The sequence below is a fragment of the Nicotiana tabacum genome, chromosome 11 (assembly GCF_000715075.1).
Source record: "Nicotiana tabacum cultivar K326 chromosome 11, ASM71507v2, whole genome shotgun sequence".
In the NCBI taxonomy this organism is placed as follows: Eukaryota; Viridiplantae; Streptophyta; class Magnoliopsida; order Solanales; family Solanaceae; genus Nicotiana; species Nicotiana tabacum.
The window spans coordinates 39,692,479-39,714,941 of record NC_134090.1 but is presented as its reverse complement, the minus strand read 5'-3'; the positions used below and the strand labels follow the sequence as shown (position 1 = coordinate 39,714,941).

The 22,463-nt window shown below is 37.4% G+C and overlaps 1 protein-coding gene across 1 annotated transcript; it reads left to right on the top strand.

The window, feature by feature from the left end:
* The first annotated feature begins 12,230 nt into the window (after window positions 1-12,230).
* On the top strand, window positions 12,231-17,237 carry LOC107802119 (protein SLOW GREEN 1, chloroplastic). The gene is made up of 4 exons (XM_016625562.2): window positions 12,231-13,003; window positions 14,985-15,131; window positions 15,989-16,069; window positions 16,596-17,237. The coding sequence occupies exons 1-4, from the start codon at window positions 12,371-12,373 to the stop codon at window positions 16,779-16,781; spliced, it is 1,047 nt and encodes a 348-aa protein (XP_016481048.1). The 5' UTR covers window positions 12,231-12,370; the 3' UTR covers window positions 16,782-17,237.
* Window positions 17,238-22,463: the final 5,226 nt, after the last annotated feature.

Below are 22,463 nucleotides of genomic sequence, written 5' to 3'. Positions count from 1 at the left end.
GAAGTTTACCCAGCTCACAACATTTCCAGGCTGTGCAAACCTGTCGGGGGTAAATGTCATTCTCTTTGGGTGATGGTAAGCTATGTGGTCATTCAATAGTCGACGCAGGAGCTCCTGGCAATACTCTCCTCTTTGAAAATGTTCTAGTAACCAAACTTGCAGTAGTAGATTACAACCCTCAAAGTGCTCGAACCCTTGCTTGCACCGATCTAGAGCGCGGTACATTTTAGCCAAGATCATGGGGACGATAGTGTAGGTTTGTCCCTCAATGCCTTCCATTAAGGTCCTGGCGACCATGGCTAGACAAGTGTAGATCCTTCCCCCTTTCATCGGAAATATTAGCAACCCCAAGAAACAGACAATGAACACGTAGACTCGACAGTGCGTCCAACCCAAAGAAGTAATGGCGAATTCATCATGATAAAAGCAGTATGACTTGTTGTGCCTATAACGTTCATAAAGGAACTCGAATGGGATGTACGACTTCTTCAAACAAAGCAGTTCATCATTTTTCTTGAAACCTAGCATTTTCAGAAAATCGCGAGGGGTGCAATTCTCTGGTACCAGTAATATGGGACTATCCCATGGCAGATAAGTGAAACCTCCTATTTCCTCCAAAAGAGGAGTCACCTCTATGTCACTGAAGCGGAAGACAACTCTTCTCATCCCAAAACGTAGTAGCAGCCTCAATCAATGCTCTGTTTGGTCGGATGTCTAACAGAGATGGAAAATTACCCAAGACCATTCTTACATGATTCTTGTCGCAAGGTGCGAGATTTTTCCACCAATCCAGCAGTAAAGGTGGGATGTTTTGGACCATGCCGAACCTGGGGACTTCGTGCTTCATTTTCTGCAAACATATAGAGTTGGCCTTTCCCCCTCTAGATTCGACTACTTACACACTAATGATCAACATATTGGCATATTTTCTCCAAGTAATGCACATAACGTGATAGTGTCCATTGGGATTGTGGAAATCCCGTCGAATTTTGGACAAGGCTTATCTTAGCGGGATATCACGTTGAAAACGTTACAATCCGTACTAGGTTTAACATGATGCATGTACATTTGATATTGAAGTAAGGTTTCTAGAATGGCCTAGACCGGTACTCTCAAGTGGACAACTTGAGAGGGAAAGGCATGGAACCATCGACTGCAATGCTGATCGACTAGTTTTACCGCAAATAAGCCTTTCCAAATTTAAAGGGTAATTTCTGAAGAGCGTGGTCACTCATCAAGCGCCGCTATATTATTAATTGGGCATGAGTGGAATATTATGTGGAGCATGCTTTATGCAGAGATAATAACACATTGCCAAGTTTTTGCATGATAAATATGTAGAAAGCTGTAAATACAATATTAAGGTAAAACATAAAGAATATAAAAGAAAGACAAAGGAAAGAAGTTAATTCGTGTGATATATGAGAAGGTAATAAAGCAAGCAAGGAAGTAGGGACGGGAGAGGCATGAGATAACAATCTTTAAACAAATGAAGAGAAGTTATAGCAAATAAGGGTGAATAGGATAGATATATGCATGTTACAACCAATTTAAGCAAGGAAAGGGTAAGAGGGAAGGGATTTGCATATTTAAACAAGTAAAGAAAGCAGAAGAGGGATAGGCATATAACAATGAATTAGACAAATAAAGGAAAATGGAAGAGGGATGTGCATGTTGCAGCAAATAAATGGAAGAAGGAAACACATTTTTTCAAAGAAAACTAATCCATACAAGCCAAATTCACTATGGTAAGAGCCTAAGTGTAAATCCCCAGCAGAGTCGCCATGCTATCACGCCCCTTTTTCTCACAAAATTGGGTTTCGACACGTGACAACTCTTTTAAAGGAAGGGTTAAAAGAGAAGAGTTGCCACCTAACGATTTTTAAGGCGCGTTAAGGCACCTATTTGCAATGACTCAAGTTCAATTAGTTTGTGTCATACAAATATCGGGTAAGGGCTCGAAATTACCTTGAAGAGAAGGTGTTAGGCACTCTTCGAGTTCCACAACTGTGGGTCCCGACCGAACTTGAATTATATGAATTAGTCAAATAAATAAAGAGAGAGAGCACAAGGTTTGGGAATTTTATTATTATAAAAGATTTTTGAGCAAATAAATACACACACTTGATAAGGTAAAAGGGAAATAAGAAGGGGGGGGGGGTCCTAAGTTTTTTAGCCTAAAGGATCACCCCGTGCAATATAAATAATACTTCGTAACTCCCTCTAAATGGGGTGTTACTCATATTATTCAGCGGGCACAGACTATCATCTCCTGCTACCCGATTACTATCTTTAAGTTGTTACCTAAAGCGCACTAGTTCAATTATAAGTCGTACCTTATGCGTGCACTACCCATCCCATGCCTATGGTCTAGGAGGCGTTGGACCTCTATTTTGGGCGGTTCTAGATTTTACTTAGGCTGCTCAAAAATGTCAAAAATTAGGCGACATACAGAAACACATTGGACTTCACATATCATGCAATCAAAGGCTCAAATTGACCTCCATAATTAAACAGCAAATGCACTCGAAAAACAAATTTTCAGGTTAGGCAATTCAAAATCAAGGCGTTTACTTTCCTATAGACATGATTTCTAGGTGACCTTGGATTCAAACGCGCATATATAATGTTACTGCTTTTAGTGGTTTATACGAGGAGGCAGTAGACCATTTGCTGTTAACGGTGGGTTTAGATACCTGTTTTAGAAAAGTGACATTGTTCTATAGGCATGATATCTAATAGTAGCATAGTTAAACAAATGAAGATAATTCTAGAAATCTGGTCTTGACAAGGGGATAATATTAAGCGAGTGACAGTCCTATAGGCATGATTTCTAGCAATTGACAATTGAATTTTGATTTTTAAAACCATTACCTTTATAAAGATGGTCGGTTTCTTGAAAAATAAATTTAACGGGACTCAAAAATAGTTTCTCACATTTTTGCGCCAAAGAAAACCGATCAAAGTTGGGCGGTTTCGTAAAAAAAATTTAAAAATAAAATATTTTGGAAAACCGACCAACTTTGGCCGGTTTCTTGACCGACCAAAGTTGGTCAGTTTTTATCGAATTTCTAGTAGTGGAACAACACAAAAATGAGCAACAACAAGAACAACAAGAAACTTACTAGCGCCACGGGATTCTCGATACTTGATTTGTGCTGTTTGCCCCTTATTTGGGTCTTGGATCATGAGAGAAACTTGAAAGAATGTTTTTAGGGTTCTAAGGTCTGAATACACTGAAAAATAATGACTTAAAACGGATTTGAGGCATCTTATATATACCCATATGTCTTAAACTGCCTATGTGGGCCCCATAGAGAGCTGCTTAGCGCAGTCTCATGAAAATGTGAATATCTCTCTACTCCAAGATCGTATCGACAAACGATTTAATGCGTTGAAAACTAGACTCATAGATCATCAATTTTGTGGTAGATAACCCCGTAATTCCAAGTAACTTAGTAACATTTGACCTAAAGTTTAAGTAAAACTATGAACCTAAGTTGCGACAACATTTGTAGATTTTTGTTTCATAACTCGTTTGACTTCAAGACTTATGATACGTATATTATATGATTCAAATACCTTAAAACACGACCTTTTGATTCATTTAACTTCTAATACTTGTTAACCACCCTTATACACCCTTGTATCATTTAAGACCAATAGGATTAATTTCTTATCATCTTAAAGATAATCTCTTCATGGATTTATGTCAACTACCTTACGGCATGAACTAACGTAGGTGAATATGGGTTGTAACAAACAATGCCTTCCTCAACCATGAAATGACACTTCTCCCAATTGAGCACCAAATTTGTTTCTTCACATCTTGCCAACACTTTGTCCAAGTTTGCTAGACAATCATCAAAAGAATCCCCGACCACCGAAAAGTCATGCATGAAGACTTCAAGATAATCCTCCACCATATCCATGAAGATAGCCATCATACACCTTTGAAAAGTCGTTGGTGCATTGCACAACCCAAATGGCATCTGTGAGAAAGCGAAAGTACCATAAGGACACGTGAAAGTAGTTTTCTCTTGATCCTCCAGATCAATAAGAATTTGATTGTAGTCAGAATACCCATCTAGGAAACAATCAAAAGCACGACCGACCAACCTATCAAGCATTTGATCAAGGAAGGGAGCGGGAAATGATCCTTCCTTGTGACTTTGTTGAGCTTGTGATAGTCCATACACACTCTCCACCCGGTCACCATTCTTATAGAAATCAACTCATTCTGCCATTGGTGACCACCTTCATGCTCCCTTTCTTTGGGATACATTGCACCAGAGAAGTTCACGAACTATCAGAAATGAGGTAAACAACCCCAACATCCAACCACTTGATGACCTCCTTTTTGACAACCTCTTGCATGGCTTCATTGAGTCTCCTTTGATATTCAATAGATGGTTTGGCACCTTCCTCCAAGTTAATCTTGTGGATGCAAAATGCGGGGATTATCCCCCGAATATCCGCCAATGTCCATCTAATAGCCTTCTTCCTCTTTTGTAGCATCGCTAATGTAGAATCTACCTACATGTTAGTCAAACAAGAGGAAAGAATAACCGGTAAAGTAGAAGAAGGGCCAAGAAATTCATACCGAAGATGTGGAGGCAATGACTTTAACTCCAATATGGGTGGCTCCTCAATTGAAGGCTTTGTTGGAGGAGTGGCTCTATTCTCAAGATCCAAGGACAATTTGCGGGGCTCATAAGAGTACGACCCATTCCTTGCAAAGCATTCACACATTCCACGCAACCCTCCATTTCTTCATCATCACAATTGAGCATGACGACCTCCAAAGTATCGTCAACATTCATCACGACACTTATTTCATCAATAATTACATTGGTCACCAAGTCCACAAAAGAACACACCACATTGCTAGTGGGTTGCCTCATAGATTTTCTCACATGGAAAACCACCTTTTCTTCACCAACCTGGAAAGAAAGCTCTCCGGCTTCAACATCAACTAGAGCCTTCCCCATAGCAAGGAAAGGTCTCCCAAGAATAATCGGCACCTCATAGCCAACCTCACATTCAAGAATAACAAAATCTCCGGGAGAATGAATTTATCAACATGAACCAACACATCATCAATGATACCCAACGGTCTCTTCATGGTAAAATCCGCCATTTGTGATCTCATAGATGTGGGTCTTGGTTGCCCAATTCCGAAAGTCTTAAAAACCGAATAGGGCATCAAGTTGATATTTGCCCCAAGATTTCAAAGAGCTTTAGCAAAGTCGGCACTTCCAATGGTACAAGGGATAGTGAAAGCGCCGAGATTTTCCAATTTAGGAGACATTGAGTGAACAATTGCACTCACTTGTTGAGTCATCTTTATAGTTTTACAATTCATCGACCTCTTCTTTTTCACCAAGTCCTTCATGAACTTTGCATAACCGGCCATTTGCTCCAAAGCGTTTTACAACCAATGACACATTGATAGATAGACTCTTTATCATGTCAATGAACTCTTTGAATTGGTTCTCTCCATTTTGCTTGGCTAGCCTTTAAGGATATGGAAGAGGAGGCCTCAACATTGGTTCTTTAGCCTTTGGCACTACCAGTTCCGGTATGTCAACAATGTGCTCCCTAGACGGGTTCATTTCCTCATGAGTTTCCTCTACATTGTCATCAATATCAATTCTCACCTCATCATTTGCTTGCACTTCATTGTCCGGGATCTCATCTTCTTGTACCACTTGTTCATCATCCGTAATTTTCCTTTGATTTAAGGTGGTTGCACCCCCACCTTTTCCACTCCTTGTAGTAACGGCCATGATATGTCCCGTGTTGTTCCCACCCTTTGGTTTCACCACCGTGTCACTTGATAGTGCACACTTAGGACAAGTGTTTAAAGCTTGCGAGATTTGCCCCAATTGAACTTCCAAATTGCGAATTGAAGTGTTGTGAGAGGCTAGTTGAGCATTAAAGTCGGCATTCTTCTCTATCATTTGTGTGAACATGTTCTCAATTTGTCCCATCTTATTGTCGGAATAGCTTGGACCATGGGAAGGATAAGGAGGCGGGTTGCTTGGTTGTGGATACATCGGGGGCCTTTGAAAGCCCGACCCCTGATTTCCTTAATTATTGTTCCATCCCCCTTGGTTATTGCCTCCCCAATGTCCTTGACTATTTACACTCCAATTGCCTTGGTTATTTTGACCATTCCAATTTCCTTGATTGTTTTAATTGTTCCAATTCCCTAGGTTGTTACCACCATTCCAATTACCTTGGTTGTTAGAATTTCAATTTTCTTAATTTTCTTGAGGTCGTCATTGTTGTTGATTCGGACCTTGAGAGTTGTTTCTTTGCCCTTGGAAGTTGTTGGCATATTGTACTTTCTCCTCTTGTTCATTGTAATATTCATCTTGATCAAACCCACTATAATCTTGTACATAATTCTCCATACGATTTTGCACTTGTGGACCCTTTTGCCTTCTCTTATTGGCATTGATTTGCTTAGGACCTTGCACTTGTTGAAGTTGAGCCTTGGCTAATTGATTCATTGCGGTGGTTAACTCGGCAATTGCTTGCCCATGATCGTGCAATTCTTTATGTAGGTGAATCACATTTGGGTCACCTTAAGGAATATTTGCTCTACTTTTCCATGTTGATGAAGTATCCACCATTTCATCTAAGATCTCACAGGCTTCCGCCTATGGCGTTGTCATGAAATTTCCACCGGCAAGTTGGTTGACCACGTATTGATTGGTAGTGTTGACCCCCCTATAGAAAGTTTGTTAAATCATATCCTCTGTCATGTCATTATTGGGGCACTCTTTGACCATTGTTCGGTACCTCTCCCATATTACATGCAAAGGCTCGTTGGGTTCTTGTTTGAATGCTAGAATCTCGTCTCTAAGAGTAGCCATATGCCCGGGAGAAAAGAACTTAGAAATAAATTTCTCCGCCAATTCATCCCATGTATGGATGGAATGGTTTGGCAATCTTTCTAGCCAATACAAGGCTTTCCCCCCCGTAGAGAGAAGGGAAATAGCCTCAACCTTAAAGCATCCTCGGAGACGTTTGTCTGTTTACTCCCCCAACAAGTGTCTAGAAACCCTTTCAAGTGCTTGTATGCATTTTGACTCGGAGCCCCGGTGAAGAATCCCCATTGCTCTAGCAATGTGAGCATTACATTCATGATTTGAAAGTTGCTCGCCCTAATACGGGGCGGGACAATAGCATTTGCATACCCTTCATTCGGCATCACCCGGTGTGGAGCCACTCTTGGTATAGGTGGGGGTGGAACGGAAACATTGTCTTGAGGCGGTCGACCTCGTCTATTTGCTTGAGGTTCAAGAGGAACCTCTTCAACTTGGTCATCTTCCACGTCCACATCCCCCATAGGCATGTTTCCAAGAGGATCATTATTGTTGAGATTCATTGTTTCACCAACAATTGTTTCACAAACACGATTAGTAACCCGGAAGGAAAAGAAGACAATTCACACACCAAACCAAATATATAGCTAAATCCATTTTTAACTCCCCGGCAACGGCGCCAAAAGTTAATCTCGTCCAAATCACGCCTCTATTCGAGGTTATGAAAAGGTCGATGCAATAGTAATACCCAGCTAGGAGTCGAGGTCGAATTTCACATGGAGCTATATGAATGGGATAAAGTAGTATATATTTGGGCTAAGCACGTGAAGTATCTGGATTGCCCATAAAAATGGTTGTTTCCAGGTCTAAATGTAAACTAAGATTGCAATACAAATGATTGAGACTAAGAAATTTTGTTTTTGTTGTTGTTTTCAAATATGATAAAAGGCCTAGGGCTATGGCCTCACCTAGGTGTTTGCCCAACAAGTTGTAAACTTTAAAGTTTGTTTTGTTGGTCGGAGTATATTATAGCTATCAACACTCAATTACCCACTCAATACCTCTCGGTAAGAGAGTGGTTTTGCCTAATTTGGCTTTCTCAAGTCCAAATGGGTATTGAACCTAACAGTTGATAAAATGCTCAAGTGAGATTTTACTATCTCTAGGTTCAACCCTTTAATTGAGACTATCAATCTCTTAATTTCATCCCAAATTCTTGTTAGCCAAGTTTTTCTAGACTACGTCTCTCTTTCTCAAGTAGAGACCAAGTCAAATAGGCATGAACTAATGTTTGCAACCATTAATTCTACAGTAAAAACAAGAACAAGGCTAAATAATAAACACCAACCATAAACAAGCCATAATTTAAACACCTGTTAGGTTTACACACTAGGGTTGAGTCACAACCCTATTTAAAAATCTTGCTACTCATAACGGGTATGGAAGAAAAATAAGGAAGAAAAGATGATAAAACTCATACTCAAAGATTAAAAGATAAAAATCCAATGTTAAATCACCAAAGTAAGATAAAGATGCCTAAAGCAGTAAAGAAAAACAGTTATAGGAGTTCCAATCTTCAAAACTTGATCTAATTTTGTGAAACTAGTCTATTTATACAAAGCTGAAAATTTTGGACAAAAATGCCCTTTCTGAGCTTCTGGGGCCGCACAATTCTTCATTCTTGATAGGAGCTGGATCTGTGGCCGCACAATTCGGGAATGCGGCCGCATGTCTCAAGTTCTGCGGTCCGCACAAATCTGAGTGCGGCCGCAAGGGCCCTTCTGCGGACCGCACAATTCTGAGTGCGGCCGCGTGGCTGACTTCTGCGGCCGCACAATAATTGTGCGGTCCACATTTCTTTTAGGCTTGAAGTGGTGACTCTCTGAACTTTAGCTCTGATGTAGCTTCTGCGGCCGCACATTGCTCTTGGACTCTGACAGACTTCCTTCACATTCTATGACTGCAGATGAAATTCTGCGGTTCGCACTTGAGCCTTTTTGCCTGATTTTTGTCCTTGAGTTCAGATGATAACAACACGATAGGGGATTCAAGAATTAGTAAAGAAAAATCAAGAAATATGCATAAGCTAGAAGAAAATAAAGAAACAAAAAAGAAGACAAAAATTAAAGATAGATTAAATTCAAGAAAGAGTTTCTTGAATTCAAGAAGTCTGTTCTTGCAATTGAATCCTAACAACAACAATTAGCTAACAAACAACTAATCGCCTTTGGTAGAGAATTAAAAACAAGAGATAGATTGTGAAACCCGACCCTTTAGAATAACAAGAATAAAAATAAGCCTAAACTTATCACCTTTCTTGAATACCTAGAAGTGATATAAGATTTTGAAGAATTCATCTTACCACCTTAAGTTGAGTCTTGAAGGTTGAAGAATAAATCTAAGAGTAGGCACACACAAGAATGCAAGAAAAATCTCATAATTTTTATTGATAATAATCTGAATAATCTTAGTCTAAAAACAAAGAAGACACTCCTTTACATAGAAAGGGGTTCACAAAATTGTAATAAAAAAAAAGAAAATAAAGTCCTAAACTACTTTGGACAACAAGACCAACTACCTTAGAAAAAGGAAAATACTAGGAAGCAAAACCCAAGTCATTCTTGGAAAATAATTCCAAAGATCTTAGGAAAAGGAAACATAACCTTAACTAACTAGGAAAACAATAAATATAGTCCTAAAATATATGGGAATAAGTCTCAAACCAATCTTGGATAGAATCTTGGAAATCTTGAAGGAAATCTGCAAGCAACTTGGCACCAACTTGCACTCAACATCTAGCACACCTATTTTACCCTCATTGGACATCAAGCAAGTCCTTTTTATGCTATTAAAAATGTGGTTTTATGTAGGACTTTATGGCTGCAAGTTTGGACACATTTTATATGCCAAAATTGTCCTACAGTGGCCTGATTTGGACTTTCTTCAGAGGATGTTTCTTGGAATCTAATCCACCTCTTCTTTGACATGAATTTGGGCCATAAAATAATTATAACACCTAGATAACTCATATACTTTATCCTTAAGCTCTTCCTCTCAACTAACAACTTCTTTGATCGCTCCTGAAGTCCAATGACCTTGTTTTGCAGCTTTTTAGCTTGAGATCTTGTTAAAGGCCCTTTTGAGATTCCAAAGCTTCATCCTTGTCCTTGAATAGATTTAAGTTTCCTAGGATGCTATCATCAGATCACTCCTTCTTGAGTTAAATTTCATCTTTGTGGCTCATTTTCCAATACTCCTGCAATTAATGTTTCATCAGATTTCGGGAATACAATTAAACACTTTTGGACTAAAACAAAAGTAAAAAGACACTAATAAGTAGTCAAAATCCCAGCTTATCAATGTGACTTCTTTGTGAGAGTGAGAGATTGTTTTTGATATATGTGAGCGCTTAAATTATATTTGATCATAAGATTCGAATGTGTGGATTCCACTTACTCTCTTATTCTTGTTGTGAAGGCACATGGTTTCACGAGGGATATGTAACGTTATTAGACTTCTCTATGATGTTGGGTGTTCAAGACATGAGTGCATTGTGATATTGAGTCGGTTTTTTAGGTTAGGATTATTAAGAGCATGCTACCTTAGTTGTGAATAATTCCTTTGAAGAATGACATAAGTAAAGAGGAAGTGTATGTGATTGCATATGCTCTAGCTTAATTGTTGCTATCAACCATAGTCATAGGTATAGTGTGCTTAATGGTCACATGCTCCCCCGTGATGTAGTATTTCAAGTTGTGTGGTTTAGGTAGTAAAGTTAAGGTTGCTCGAGGACAAGCAAGAGTTTAAGTGTTGGGTGTTGATGTTCGGCCACAAGCATGTATTTTGTATATGAATCGCCTCACATTTTGCTCTATTCATTGTTGTTCTAATGTATATTTGTAATGAGTTGAGCTATTTTATTGGTATTTTGATATGTAGGAGTAAACTGGAAGTGATATTGAAGGTTTGCATCTAAATTAAAGTAAAAACGGAAGAATTTGGAGGAAGTATTAGTTTTGTGCCTAGGTTCGCTCCAGGCACCAACCAAAACGCCGTTGAAAGCATGCTAAGAAGTTCAGTGTCCAAGTTGGCGCCAAGCGCCAAGCGAGATGCTGGAGGGCAAATTTTTTCCTAAGTTGGCTGGGACATGGGGATTTCAACCCTACACGTCCCCAACATGTATAAAAAGGGTTCTAAAACTATTTTTGAGGGGAGCTAGCATATTTCTGAGGGAATCGAACATACTTTGAAGGAGAATCACGTGAGGGAACACAAACCACGCTTGAGAGGAGACTTCTAACTAGTTTTTCTTCTCTTCTCTTCCTTTAACTTTATAGTTTTTTAGTTCTAGAGTTGTGGGTGCTACATAAACGTTATAGTTTGAAGCTTGAATTGTTCTTATTATTTTATCATATTATTTTATTTATTCAATCTTGCACTTGATTATTTGATTGCTTGACTACCAATTGAATACTATCTACGAATCTAGGACTGAACTCGGGAGAGGGAATTCTATATTGCATATAAGATTGAGTAGAGCAAGATCTTGAACCTGAGTATCGGGAATAAATTTGCGGTTAGGATAGGGATATACCTAATCGCCTTGCTTGGTTACTATACATGAATTTTTAATGTGTTCTTGTTAATCCTAATTCCATAGGAATATACCAGTTAGGTTAGCTTGAATAGGCGAGTAGTACTTCGGGAGAATACTACGAGGAATATTAACTGTGTCAACCAATAAACTAGATAAATTAATTAGACAATTTAGGTAGAAGACTCAACATGATTGTTAGCTAACCCATAGCTCTAGAATATTTTCCCATTGAATTCGTCTGTAAGCTTACCGACTTATTTTCTGTAATCGCCTAGTTTGTTACTCTAGATTAACTTTAGTTAAATAATCACACTTTAGAAAATCGCTTGAATAGATTAATCTGTCTTAGTTTAATTTAGTAAATAGCTAATCACAAGTCCATGTGAATACGATATTTGGACTTACAATTCTATATTATTTGTATGGCTACGTATAATTGCATGTGCTTTTGGGAGCAACAAGAGTTTAACTCATAAATTAGCCTTTGGATGAGAGGTCTCATATTTTGTCAATACTCCGTGGATGAATACAATTTGAAATAAGACAATTTTATTTCATAATATAGATTAAGATTTCTCGTTGCCTATGATTGTGTAATCCAATTTAATATGATTCGAATATCATTACACTTTAATGGGAATTTTATAAACAAATGACAAAAGTGGAACTCTTCTCCCTCTAAAGTCTAAAACTATACTTGGGAAATAGAAAGGGCCAATGGCCTGTCAAATTTATAATTATTGGAGAAGCGTATCAAGCATCTAATTATTCTATCCTCTTAAACCCTTTGGAGGTTTTTGATAATAATTCAAGTACGAGCTAGACAGAACTTTTACATGGTACTCCTCCCCTTTTCTTGATGTTGTTCTTCTAAGCAGCTTCTTCTTCTTCTTCTTCTACAGTGCGTGCCACTACAATCTTTCTTGCTTGCTAAAAAATGGTGACTTCATCTGCCACCAAAATCCCACTCTGCCTACACTCGACAACCCTCAATAATCACAACCCAAAACTTGTTCACCACCCCATTTCATACAACCCCCTCAAAACCCTTTTACTTTACAGTCCTAAAACCCTGAGCACTCTTTACCCCAAACTCCAAGCAACCTCCAAACCCCAAGATTCACCAGTTTTAACTTGTTCTTGGAAACCCCAGAAAGAAATTCCCAAGTTTTTCAGTGAAAAAATTGTCATTTTACTTGTTGGGTCATTCTTGTTTATGGGTTTAAGGGCCAAGAATGCAGTGTCAGTGTCACGACCAGTTCAAGAAAGTAGTGTTTTTGAGACCCAAGAAGATAATAGTGAGGAAGAAGAGGAGATGTATGTGAAGTTATTGGAGAAGAATGAGAGAGATGTTGAGGCTTTGAAGACTATTGTTAATGTGAAAATGAGGAAAGGGAAGACTAAAGAGGCTTTGAAGTATGTGGAGAAGCTTATTGAAGTCCAGCCTAGAGAAATGGAGTGGAGGCTTTTGCAGGCTCTTTGCTATGAGATGACGGGGCAGCTGAGTAAGGCTAAAAGTTTGTTCAAGGAGATTTTGAAGCAGAGGCCTCTCTTGCTCAGAGCTTTGCATGTATGTTCCCTAAATCTTATGTGTTTTACTGCTATTTTGATGTAGTCAGAAAACTCTTAGATACCATGTTTGAACTGAAGAGGATTAGGAAATACCTGTTTTAATTTTCGAGTAATTCAAGATGATGTTATTGGTTGCTTATAGAACATTGTTGAGTGTCAAAATCTAGAGTTGATATATGATATCTTGTCTTGTGATGAGTTTTGTGCAGTGAGCCATGTTATTTAGCATTACATATATATGGCAGACCTAACAATCACTATATGTTCTTTTTCCCTTATTGTTTGTTGTTACTTGGGGTGGTTTGATGGATACAGCTCCGTCGAGTCAATCATTTCATATAGTTTTGATCAACTGTTGAATTCTGCATTACAGTGGAGAATGTCAATAAGTTAGTAATTGGATATTTTGTTATGGTTTGAAGGTCGAACATGGACTCTAGAATCTAAATTATGTGGAAATTTTACTCTCTCACGATAGATATGGGATACGGTATCCATTTTCTTTATCAGTTATCCAGACGGTAATTGAGCAATGCCTCATTGTTAATTGATATTCTGTGACGACTAAACAGAAGGATCCTGTAGTTGGCTTGGATGCCAATTGCCATGGCACAAACAGTTTTACTTGACTCATTAATATTTGGGAAAGTCATATGCAACTGCATTTGAAGCCTAATAAATTCGGGAAGATTGTATAAGAAACTGCTTTCGAATGGATAAATCATGCAGTAGCAGAAAAATCCTCTTTTTCTCTTGAATTCTTCAGGTCACCTTCTTAGACTGGTTATTTCTGTAGAAACAGCAATATTTGGATCCCACTGATGTGATTTTGTTTTCGACTTTGTTATTGCTAAACTGAAGAATGATAAAGATGTGCATGAGCAAGAATGATTGCTTCAGAAGCCTGTTCGCTTACTGGTGGTGCTAACCATGTTCTGAACACTAGTGGCATTACCTGATGTAACGAATAATCGTTACTTAAGAAACTCGTGTTTTTTTTAGAATTGTGAACTTGCATGAGGACTATTATGATGCTTCATATAAGGAAAGCTTTGACACAATGGTTTAAAAATACAAATCAAGTTTCTTTGAGGAGCGCAGCTCGACATTTGTCATTCAATCTATGGTGTTGTCTAAGCTTGGATACTTAATGTTTACTATGCGTTCAAGTAGGATATCCAGTTATACTTGCAGTGAATGCTAGCCTGAGACACGAATATTTTGAACTTCAATCATATGTCATTTTCAAAATAGCACTGCCATTAGAATGAAGAAACAATTCTTTAAAGGATAGCTACAAATTTGCAGCGTGGAGGAGGAGAACACTGTAGACATAAACATATATGGCGTGAACATTGTAAGTAATCAGAATCAAGCATGTATCTGTGTTAAGTGAGGGCACTAAGAAATTTGATGGAAGTAGTATTTTGTTGATAATTACGCCCAAGGGTGTGGCCTCGTGGTCAATGAAGTGGGTTGGGAACCATGAGGTCTCAGGCTCAATTCACAGTGGAGGCAAAAACACTAGGTGATTTCTTCCGATTTGTCCAAGCCTTGGTGGATAAAATTACCAAATACTTGTTGTTGGTGGAGGTAGCATGTATCTAGTGGAATTAGTCGAGGTGCGCAGAAGCTGGCCCCTACACCACTAAAAGTATTTTGTTGAGAACTAGAAGGTTCCACTGTCACTGAGGATGTAATGTATTGATCAAGTCATGAGATTTATCTTAACTAGATATATGGAATGCGCATGATGTCGGGTTTTAAGTATTTGAGCCACAGTTAAATATTTGTCAATCATAATTAATGTAATGTTCTCCATGTTTGAATTACTTAGCATCCTGCCATTCGTGATGGCACATGACCTCTCTTAGAAGTTGTACGCATTATGTGTAACTCTCGGAATTCATACTCTTTTAACCTTGTCAATGATTATAAGTTTTGCTTATTGACCTTATCTATGCATTGAATTGTTCCAGGGTTTAGCAATGGTGATGCACAAGAACTTTGAAGGTCCTGCTGTTTTTGAGATGCTGAGTGACGCTCTAGAAGTTGCTCGTCGGGAAAAAAGAGTCAACGAAGAGAGAAACATAAAAATATTAGTCGCACAAATGCATGTCGTTAAGGTAATGGCTTGTGGTATACCTGCCAAATTTGGTTTCTTTAGAGTGACTTTTATCTATTACATCACAAGAATACTCAACCCTGTATCTTTTGTAGTTTGTCTACAGTAACATCTTGTGCCTAAGTTGATACAATTAAGTATAACAGAGATGCCTCCTTTGTTTGATTTATAATGCTACCTCCGTCTCAATTTATGTGACAGTGTTTGCCTGTGCATGAAGTTTAAGAAAGAAAGAAAGGATTTTGAAACTTGTGGTCTAGAACATGCCATTAAAAGGATTTTGAAACTTGTGCTCTAGAACATGCTATTAAAAATTTCTATGACTACAAAATCTTGTCATTGAAGATAAATTGGGAAGTTTAAGTTAAATTGCTTCTAAATATAATAAGGTGTTATTCTTTTTGGAACAAACTAAAAAAGAAAGTGTGTCACATGAAGTGGGACAAATGGAGTAATAACGTTGGATATCCCTAGAGTTTAACACTAATGACTAGATTAGAAGAGAGAGATAGAGAGAGAGAGGGCGGAGTTGGGTAAATAGTGAAACTGTGGCAGGTTGCATGCTCGTCTCGTTTTGCTTTGCAGGTAATAGGTTGTACAATTATGTTATCTTTGCTAAGTTATGAGGTTACTTTTGCTAGTGAAGATCGTGATAGCACCAACTACTCTTATTTGGTAACGTTAGTTGAAAACTGGAGAGGGAGAGTTTTCCTGCAAGTCTCATGCTCAATATTTTGATAGTCAGAGCCTCAGAGGAACCAATTGCTAGTTCTTGCCTATATAGCCATAAAAATTAAAAGGAGGATACAAAATTGTTCAGCCTAGTACTCCTCTCTTACATTCACTCGTGTCGTGCAGGGTGAATTAGAAGAGGCTTTACAGAAGTTTCAACATCTTGTTAAAGAGAACCCAAGAGACTTCAGGCCTTATCTGTGCCAGGTAATTTATGTTCTATTTTTCCTCTGCATATATTACTTTATAAGCCTTAGCGTTCTTCTTGAATTGTGAGCTTTCTAAAAGGATATCTAAAGAATAAGCAAATTGTAGCTCTCTTAATCAGCGTAAACTTTTTGCTAAATTGTTACTTGCCATCCTTCTTGACTCAAATGGGACCATTGAAAAGCTTTAGAGCTTTTCATAATTGATCTTGTAATTTCATCAAGGTTAGAGACTGATAGCAACGGTCATATGTTATGAGATCGGCAACAAAAAAATAGCACTAATTAAATGGATCGCAATATATGGCGAAGCAAGTGTAGTGCACAGAGAGGAAAGATAGATGCATTGGTTAGGCAATAAGCACGTGTCATGCATATGCAGCAAGTTTTGCTCTTGATTGTAATTAACTCTGATTAACGTGTTAATGCATGTGTTCTGAAAATACTCGGAAATATTAGAGCTTATAGTGCAGGCAACTCAGCTATACTTGTTCTCGAATCTGACCCTTTTCGGGACTTGGTGGCAGGGAATAGTCTACAGTTTGTTGGACAAGAAGAAAGAAGCTAACGAGCAGTTTGAGATATATCGAAGTCTTGTACCCGAAGAATTTCCTCAGAGAGGTTTCCTTGATGATGTTGTGTTGGCTGCAAAGACAGAAACTAGGGAACAACTTGAAAAGGAGTTCAAGACTCAATTTTCTTACAAGACATGAAAACTCATGCCCAATTTTCACATTTTCAACTAGGCTATTATGACTGGATGGTTAAGGGGTGATCAGAGGGTGTGATAGAAAAAATTCCATTGCTAATGTAGACAGACATTATAGGGCAGTACATTTTTGTGTCTAGTCTTGTGTTTTTGATAACCCAGAAATCCCTGAGGGCCAGCTAGTAGGTCTAAACTCGGTGGATAAAGGATCCACTCCTTTACCCTTTTCACTTAAATATCAGGATTTCGTCTGACAATGTTTGAACTTGTGATGTGCGTCTAAACCGCATATCATACGCTGCGCTCTTACTGCTAGGTCAAAACTCTGGGGCCTCTCCGTTCTAGTGATATTAAGAAAATAGATGGAGGTTGAGGTTTTACTGTGCTAATTCTTAATTTGTCTGTAGTAGGAAAGCTGGAGTTATCTACATTCTCAAATATGCTTATCCATTCTTGTATAGCTTTTTGGCTTTTTTTTTTCTTTAGAAAAACTGATCAACAGATTCGTAAATACTACATAGATACAAAAATTGTTCTGTAAATAACCAGACATGGTGTTACTCATAATGCATAGTTTTTAAAAGAAATTATATAAATTGCTCATTTTAAATACAGTTCCCTACAGACTTCAAACTGCATGTATTTTTTTTAAGGACGGAAAGAACAATGGGACAAATCAGAAAACCTTGACAGGCCACAATTTATAACAAGGGTTTCTCAAGGGTCACTTCACAACATGAATCGTCATACTATATTATAAGTGGGAAGGCCTAAAGTGAAACTTATCATACTATATTATAAGTGGGAAGGCCTAAAGTGAAACTTAAAAGACCAAAATAGACATCTTATCCCTAATCTAATCATTACTCCTGTAATATTTTTGTACCAAATAGTGAATTTTCCCTCTACCCCTAAATGATTAATTAATTAATTAGTTGCGAAGATTAGTGTGAAATTTATGTGTCTACATTCAAGCACTTAATGTAATTCTAATAAAACAAAAAATAAATTAATAAACTAAAATGGGACAAATGTGGGCCCATATTGAAATGTTAGCCTTTAGTAAGGCCTTTGGTTTTCTCAGCTTGAGCAGTTTATTTCTTCTACGTTCAAAATTGCAATAACATTTCAAACACTTTAATGAGTAGAGCAATTACTAAACAATGTCAGTCAAGTTAATGCATAATCTCATCGGTTGCAGAAAACCAACAGACATCCAATAAAATTGATAATGATGTGTGTGTATGTATATATATATCCCATCCGTTGAAGAAAATCATAGGTCATTAAATACTCAATTAAATTCAAAGCAACCATCAACTTATATAAATGGACTTTGGAATCACATGAAATATTTTACTTCCCGTACCAAAATTTGTAAGTTTTAATAGGCTTGCATGTTCACTTCCTGCAACACCCAAATCCTCTACAAGTATCAACTCAAGTAAGTTAATTTCCTTTTTTGTTACTTTCTATGAGTATTCATGAAATGTACATATTATGGTTATGCACATTTGGGCTAGAAAGCACTTCCTATTGCTATTTAGTACTATGAAGTAGTGTCCTCTTTTTTTTTTTTTTTTTTTTTTTGTGTGTGTGTGTGTTAATAATATGTACATTTATTTGATATATTAGGTGTGAGAGGAAATTTTATTTGAATATCTTGAAATCGTCAAAGATCTTTTTTTTTTAATCGAAATATTTTAAATATCCATAGCATCTACTTTGATCCATAGCATCTACTTTTTGCATAAAGTAACCCTTGAATAATATCATATACTACCTAGGAATGTTGTTGATTTATTTAAGAATAAATTTTATTTTGAATTTTTAACAATCTAATATCTAAATTTCCGGAGATATATGTATGCTGGATGAATTTGGTATATTTATTGATTATCATGAATATGTAGCATGGTTAATTTTAGTTAACGAGTTATAATGTGGTATGATGAAGATTAGGGAATATAATGATTCAATCGAATAGGAGATTCGAGTAAGTCTCTTCAAAATTTTAACATGGCGAGCAATTGATCGACTCCTTTTTTTCACCATGCATGGCAAACAAATTTAAAAGGAACAACATATTCTAAATTTTCTTACTATTTTTAAAATTTGTACTACTATTGTCTCATGTTTTCTTTTGCATTATGTTTATGCCATAAGGATTGGATGTGCTCTTTGATATTTATACCCCTATTCTTTTATTTCTTGAATCATTTTTTAACATTAATCTTAAATCATACTGAGATTTGATAATTTTGCATAGTTAGAAGCAAAAACCTCTTGAACTAACGTTTTTGAAAAAACATTGAGGAATTTTAATTCTTGCCATTTATTATTCATCATTTTGAGCTTGTAATTTTCTACTTTAATTTCCATATTAATCATCACATATAGGTTTTGATAATAATTATTTCATTTTAAAAAGTTTGTATGTATAGATATGGGATACACGTGCCAGAAACTAGTATATGTATATATATAGTGCTGTACTAGAGAATTAATATGTAGTTTTCGTGATTTGATAATATCACTCTTCATTAATAGCAAATTTACCCTCTTTAATCTCGCAAATCTCAATTGACTCTCATATTTTCTTGCAACTTTTGTCTATGTATCTTTTTCTTCAGATTTTGCTTCCCATTTTCATGTAATTCATGGATAGAACATTACTACTTTGTTGTTTACTTTTTTTTTTTTTAATTTTTTTTTTAATTTTTAACAATTAAAATAAGATTTCATTTCAACAACGAGGATGCAATTGAGTACAAAAAGAGAGAGAGAGAAAGAAATAAGTTCATGTATACATCATTAAGAACTCCTAACTAAAAAGTCAAGGAGCTAACAAAATATAAGAATTAGTGTAACGATCCGATCGGTCGTTTTACTTTCTAGAACCCCGTTCCCCTAAATAAGACTTTCCGTATGTACTTTTACTATTTTATGACTTGTGCGGATGATTAGTTCGGGATTTGGAAGGGTTTGGGTTGAAATCGGAACACTTGGTTCCTTTAGGTTGGCAAAAAAGGGCTAAGTTTGACTTTCGCCAATGTTTTGAGTAAACGACCTCGGAATCGGGATTTGACGGTTCCAATAGGTTCGTATAATAATTTTGGACTTGGGTGTATATTCGGATCGGGTTTTGGATAACCCAGGAGCGTTTTGGCACCTAAAAGTGAAAGTTGGCTCTTTGAAGGATTTAAAATTCTTTAAATTTGGTTTGGAGTAGGTTTTGGTGTTATCGAGGTCCAATTATGATTTTGAGATCAGGAATAATTTCATAAGGTGATTTAAGACTTGCACGCAAAATTTAGTATCATTCCGAGCAGTTTAAGTATGTTTCGGCGCGGTCGGAGTAAGTTTGAAGAACTTGAAGTTTTTAAGTTGATTCAATTTGGTTCTGGTGCGATTCTTAGTTTTGCTGATGTTTTATGCATTCCGAGGGTGCGAGCGAGTCCGTTTTATGATTTCAAACTTGTTAGTATGTTCGAGCGGGGCTTTAGGAGCCCGGATGCTAATCGGACGAGGCTCGGACCAAGTTGGAACTTGGGAGAAACAGCTGAAGCTCCCAGCTCCAGGTGCAATCGAACCAGTGCTTGGCCAGCCGCAGGTGCGAACTCTTGGCTGCAAAAGCGGCTTTGGACATTTGCCCAGTGGTCCACAGAAGTGGAGCCAGCCAGTCTAGGCTAGGACCACACCTGCGATATCTTTTCCGCAGGTGCGGTGCCGCAGATACGGCCCCAGGTCCGTAGAAGCGAAAACCGTTGGAGGTAGAACCTCATTTAATACCGGACTTAGACATTTTTGAGCTCATTTATTTCATTCCTTGGGCGATTTTGGAGCTCTTAGAGATGGGTTTTCACCTAACACTTTGAGGTAAGTAATTTCTACACAATGTGAGTTAAATACATAGATTATGGCTAGATTTAATATGTAAAATTTGTGAAATCATGAGTTTAGATGGAAAACCTAGATTTTTGATAAAAATGGGATTTGACCAAGAAAATGGTTATGGAATTGAGTGAAAATTATATGTTTGAGTTCATTAGATTATGGGTAACAACTTTCTTCAAAAATTTCTGAAATCCGGGCATGTGGGCCCGGGGTGAATTGTAGGAATTCTTCAATTAGGGTTGAAAAATCACTTTAATAGTTAGGATATGAACTTTTGGACATGTATTGATTATTTTATATAATATTTGACTAGTTTCGAGTCGTTTGGCACCGAGTTGAGGGTTTAAAGCACAATTGTGGACCGGAAACTAAGCTTTGAGACGAGGTAAGTCTCTTTTTCTAACCTTGTAAGAGGGAAGTAACCCCATATGTGAATTGAATTAACATACGCTTCTATTTGTAGGGGCTACGTACGCACGAGGTGACGAGTTCGTACGTAGCCACTAATTAGGCTCATGTCCGGGTAGTCTTAGGTTTACACCATGCCTTGTTGACACCGTTATTTGATTATGTTTATTAATTTTATTGAATAAAAGCTGAGATTGAGGATTTTATGATTTAAAGTTACAAGTTTAGATTCCTTATTTTTGGAAAGAATTGAACAATATTATGATAATTTTGAGAAATCTATATTCACTCGCGTCGCAAGTATTTTCCGTGAGCGAGGTAAATTCCACTATTCTCATGGGAGTGGGTTGTTCGCTTCGGCGGTTAATAGATGCATCTATGGGTTGTGGCGTTTGACCCTTGGCGGTGCACATAGTATATGTATATGTATTTTTGGATCGGGCCGTTACGTCCTCAACATAATTCGTGCGTACTAATACTTGGAGCCCAATTATATTCGATATTATTTCATTGTCTTGAGAGATTAAATGATGAAAATTAATTTGGGACTTAGTATAGGTGAAACAATTGTCTATTCTTTCTTGTTATTGAGTTTTATTATCATTTATATACCCCATGCTTATTCAGAATTTTAGTATTTTTATTTTAGCCTATAGTAAGTGTCGAAGTCGACCTCTCTCACTACTTCTTCGAGGTTAGACTAGATACTTACTGTGTACATGTTATTTATGTACTCACGCTACACTTCTGCACCACCCGTGCAGGATCTGAGATACGTGCATCTGGTTATCAACTCGGCGCGCACTCCTGATTTCTTCGAGACTTCGTGGTGAGCTGCCTTCTAAGCCCGTTCTGCAGCACCTGAAGTCTTCCTGTTGCATTTATTTTCTGTCTACTTCATTTCAGATAGTAGTTTAGTATTCTTTTATATATTCTTCTAGTAGCTCATACACTTGTGGCACCAGGTCTTGAAAATTATACTAGTAGACACATGATGATTTTGGATATTTTTCTCTCATTTTATAACATTCTTACTTTTTATTTATGCACAAATTAAAAATCAGTTATTTCTAAAATGTTAAAAGAAATAATCATGTGGTTAGTTCACTGTTGGCTTGCCTAGCGGTAACGTTGGGCACCATCACGGCCTAAAGGAGAATTTGGATCGTGACAACATGGTATCAGAGTACTAGGTCATGTAGGTCTCACAAGTTATGAGCAGGCCTAATAGAGTCTTCGAGAGGCTATAGGCTGTTAGGAAACTACTCTTTCTTCATCTCCTATCGTACAATTAATGTTATACTAAGTATCTTTCTTTTATTCTCTCACAGATGGTGAGAACGCGTACAACGTATATTCCAGACCCGGGAGGAGCTACTTC